General features: G+C 50.5%; 1 protein-coding gene across 1 annotated transcript; it reads left to right on the top strand.

The window, feature by feature from the left end:
• Positions 1-550: 550 nt before the first annotated feature.
• RPS10 (ribosomal protein S10) lies at positions 551-4,230 on the top strand. The gene is made up of 6 exons (XM_072154419.1): positions 551-708; positions 1,563-1,712; positions 1,823-1,994; positions 3,364-3,441; positions 3,522-3,577; positions 4,145-4,230. The coding sequence occupies exons 2-6, from the start codon at positions 1,563-1,565 to the stop codon at positions 4,187-4,189; spliced, it is 501 nt and encodes a 166-aa protein (XP_072010520.1). The 5' UTR covers positions 551-708; the 3' UTR covers positions 4,190-4,230.
• Positions 4,231-4,513: the final 283 nt, after the last annotated feature.

The following is a 4,513-nucleotide window of genomic DNA, read 5'->3' as shown; positions in this document are numbered from 1 at the left end:
ATGCAGGAGACAATCGCTTTCATCTGATGAGGATTATAAAAAGCGTTTTGGTCTTTTGCTGCGTCAGAAAAACCTGCATGCATCTTGTGAACGCGGCCTTAGCAGTGGCTAGAAAACACAACACCTGCTTCCCGAGCCTCATCAGTGGGAAAAAACGACCTGCCATCATTTTTTGTGCATGAAGAAAAATAGGAGAGGTTCCATAATTCTCCCATAAATTATGCTAATGAGCCAGGAGGGCTCTGGAGGTGTTACCAGATCCCCTCCGTGCTGTAGCTTCACAAGCTGTTACACTGTGCAGGAACACTTCCACCCACTGTATGAGGTCAGGCAAGGGGGGTGCAGTATAACAGCTTGTAAAACTGTGCTGCTCCTGGGTGACTCCACTTATGTATGGTAGTGAGTCCACTGAGTACCTAAGCTTCCCTCTGTATATGGCGCCTCTACCAGAGTATGTAATAGGGACACGGGGGTCATTTCTGCCGATCCTGGTCCACAACAATCCTCCACCACGCGTCACCAGGGTAACGACGCCGACAGCGTAACCACACGACGCACGCGCGCCCAGGCCCCCGGCGTCACGTGATAGGCAATCCGCGCAGGCATTTCCTGGGACACCTCAGCCGGGGTCCTGTTTGTAGAGGGAAGTTCCGCCGCTCTGCGCATGCTCCTTCCTTTCCTGTTCAGGCCTCCGATAGAGCTGCAGAGGTGAGCCTGTACCGGCGGCCGGTAATCCGTCCTGGATGGCCGCCATCCGCCGCTGCCCGGTGCCTGTGTGTGGTCTGTGGTGTCCCGGGGAGGTGGAGGCAGCGGCCCGGGCGGGTATGGCTGAGCCGGGGCTTGTTATGGGGGGATAATAGTCCTAGTGACGGCTGCGGCCTCCGAGCTGCGGGGGTTAACCCCTTCCGGGCAGGGTCACGTGGTGTGCACCCCCTTATACACAGAGGCAGTAAACCCTATGAGCCGACTGAGACCCCCCAATACACGTCCTGTCTGCTCTGTACTAACATCTTATACACAGGGTGAGGAGGGGTCCAGCTCCTGGACTGATATTTGGGACCCCCAGCTGAGGTCTGGGGGGAACGGGTGGTCTCTTCATAGAGGGGGGGGGCCCCCATTGTCCAGAGCAGTGATGACCCCAGTGGGCCAGAGCCCTGTGCACACTGCAGGACCTGCCATAGCATCAGTATCTGTTACTTGCAGGATAGTTATGGGGTGATGTGGGGGACTCCCCTTATTAATCAGGAATTGGGGGACCCATAGGGTTGTGGGGTATGTTGTGATCTGTCCAGTGATGATTGTGATGTATCATAAGATGGAGCCAGTGTGGCCTGTGCCAGGCACTGGATGTCGGGGGGGCACCCGGCAGCCCTGTTGTTGTTGTCATTGTCGTCGTCGTCATGGATCTCGTGTTATTTCCACCTTACAAGCTGTGATGTCCATCTGTCTGCAGCCTAAGCCAGTGGCACAGAGATGCAATACCAAACGCAGCCACTTTACAACATAAGCAGCACTTGTGAGTCTGTGCCCCAAACCTTCAATCACTTATTGTTCTCCCTCAGATGTTGATGCCCAAGAAAGATCGCATTGCCATCTATGAGCTCCTCTTTAAGGAGGGCGTCATGGTGGCCAAGAAAGACGTCCACATGCCCAAGCACCCGGAGCTGGCAGACAAGAATGTGCCCAACCTACACGTCATGAAGGCCATGCAGGTAGGTCCCTGTGGGGGAGGGGCAGAGGGTCCCTGTGGGGGTAGACTCTTGCTGTGTGTCCAGGGCTGTAGAGGAGTTCAGTCTCTTGATCGTTGTTTCTCTCCTTGCAGTCTCTGAAGTCTCGCGGTTACGTGAAGGAGCAGTTTGCCTGGCGCCACTTCTACTGGTACCTGACCAATGAGGGCATCCAGTATCTGCGCGACTTCCTGCACCTGCCCCCAGAGATCGTCCCCGCCACCCTGAGGAGGAGTCGTCCTGAGACAGGCAGACCACGGCCCAAAGGTGAGCACCTTCCCCTCCGCACACCTGTCCACGGGGCTGCTGATGCTGTGTGTACCTGCAGGAGGGTGCTGGTACCCCCAGAGTCTCAGGCCCATCACTGGGGATAACACGGCATCAGCGCTGCTTTGTTTTACAGGGGAAATGGTCCTGCAAAGGTCATTGAGGTTCCTCATTTGTCCCTGATGACCTAATAGGAAGAAGTGTATGGGCTCTTAACCCCTGCATGACCAGTGTCTGTCACCTTTTTGTTGGTTTTGGGAATATGGAACTGCTCCTTTACTTGGAATAGAGAAGATGGGTTGTTACACTTTTTTGAAGGGGGGGGGGGGGATTCTTTATTTTATTTTATTTTTTCAACTGATTGCTATGTTTTGACCCAAACTTTGCAGGGGGGGGGGGTTTAACTAGTCTTTTCCCAATCAGTTACTCTGACCAGAAGTCATTCAGCACATTTGTCCCTGTTGTGTGTCTGTAGCTATCGGCGAAGTCTTGGTCATTGTGCTGCCATTAAAGCAGGTTTCATGGATAATCATGATTTAATCTGATCTTTTGAGATGCTTGTAGTCAGACCCCCTTAATGGATATTGAAGACTTTGTCCTGTGGCTTGATCATTAGTATCGAATCAAAGATGAGGCGTCCCATTGTGATGGGTGGGCTGATGCAGGAGTGCAGCCCCTCTATTTACCTTGATTTCCCAGCGTCCTAGATCTCCAGTGCAGTTCAGGTCTTGTATTGTGTCGTATGACAGGGGGTCTAATGTGGACCCCTAGACGGTCGAAGAGCAGCTTTGAATTTGGTTGTGATTGTTGGTACAAGAGCTTTCAATATTTTCTCCATCCAGTCCCAGGATAGGATTCACATCCAAGGGAAACCCTGGAGTTTATTTTGTAGTAACTGTGACCTGATATCATCCATGGGCTGCAGGGTTTTTCACCCCACACAGAAACTGACCTGCAGTACAAGTTTGTATAATCTGTTCTGTCTTCTTTTGGATTGTGAAGAGTGAGGGATTGTTGGAGGTTTTTCTTGTTTTAGTCCCAAATGCTCAAAACCTGATGGATCTGGGATGTTCTCTTCCATGTAATTGATGTGCGTATAGATCTGATGCTATAAGGAAAAAAGCTAAATGCTTGTCTCAGAAGATATCGCATAGAGGGACCAGTGTGTGGATGGAGTGACGCTGCACATGCTCGCTGCTGATCAGACACATGGTTATGGTATATAAGCAGAACATCTCATCCTTGTCTCTGGTAGAGGTCCCAGTAATCACACTCCTGCATCCCTGTGTCTTGTATATGTGACATTGCTTGTACACTGCAGGGATTGCGGCTTTTCCATCCTGACATGATCTGTTCCTCTTTCCTTTAGGTCTGGAGGGTGAGCGCCCGGCCCGCTTGTCCCGTGGTGAGACAGACAGAGACACATACAGACGCAGTGCTGCTCCACGTAAGTGTCTAATAATGGGCAGTAAAGATTAAATTATTTCTATTACAAGGGTTCACTTTTTTCTTTTCCTTTCTCTGTAGCTGGTGCAGATAAGAAGGCAGAGGCCGGCGCTGGAGCTTCTACAGAATTCCAGTTTGTAAGTTTACATAAAACTAGATTTTCCCACTTAAGGCCAACACTTTGAAATCTTCTGAATAACCTGTGGTGACTTGGTCCCTGCATGGTGTTTGGGCTTTAATCATGTCCCATCGAGGTGCTGCATAACCCTACAGTATGACCTGGCTGGCGCTGTACCTGCAGCACAGGAGCGCAGAAGCGATCTGCAGATTTGTCGTGGTCCTGACTTGTGTTGTGCCGATTATGGCGACAGCCGCTCCTGCTTTCTATGCAGATTGGGAGGGTGATGACTGCCTCCACCTGGCCTTGGCTTGTGTCCTGGGTGGGCACAAGGTGCCATAAAATCAGGGTCACACCTGCGTTGGCTTTAGGTTAGTCTATTTTAGGACACAAACTAAAAATGGAAGTCCTTCTGTTCCTATTTGAACATAGGTGTTAATGGAGCCTTGAGCCCCTCATTTGCATACAATCCTTCATCCTGCCGGTAGATGTCCTATAAGTTGACCTTCAGTTAGATTTGAGCCTTGTTTTTGATGCCTGTCCTGAACGTCTTCACCCACTGACTGTGATCTTTCTTGTTTTGCAGAGAGGAGGCTTTGGTCGCGGTCGTGGGCAGCAGCCTCCACAGTAATCGCCTCTTTCCATTGTCAATAAACATTTTTGCCACATAAATAGCGACTTGTGGTCTTTTCTCTGCCTTTATTTACTGTGCTGGATCCTACACACGTCGCTTGTGTGGATGTGGTGCTGGTGCTTTTCCTCTACTCGTCAGCAGGGTTAGGAAGTAAAAATCAAAAATGAATCCTAAAGACAAGTAAAGATCTTTTCTCTAGGATCCTGACTTTGGCTTAGATACACTAATTAGAAGCTGCAGGTAAGGATCCAGCGAGCGGCAACAATGACTGCTCTGAATGTGGAGTATTCTGTACAGCTACAGGTGTCAGGACACAAGACA

Source organism: Engystomops pustulosus, chromosome 5 (assembly GCF_040894005.1).
Source record: "Engystomops pustulosus chromosome 5, aEngPut4.maternal, whole genome shotgun sequence".
Taxonomy (NCBI): domain Eukaryota; kingdom Metazoa; phylum Chordata; class Amphibia; order Anura; family Leptodactylidae; genus Engystomops; species Engystomops pustulosus.
The sequence above is the reverse complement of the archived record's forward strand: the minus strand, read 5'-3'. Positions and strand labels throughout refer to the sequence as shown.

Coding starts and splice junctions, on each gene's coding strand:
- RPS10 (XM_072154419.1), top strand. CDS start 1,563: ATGTTGATGCCCAAGAAAGATCGCATTGCCATCTATGAGCTCCTCTTT. Junction 1,713..1,822: donor ACGTCATGAAGGCCATGCAG/GTAGGTCCCTGT, acceptor CTCTCCTTGCAG/TCTCTGAAGTCTCGCGGTTA. Junction 3,442..3,521: donor CAGACGCAGTGCTGCTCCAC/GTAAGTGTCTAA, acceptor CTTTCTCTGTAG/CTGGTGCAGATAAGAAGGCA.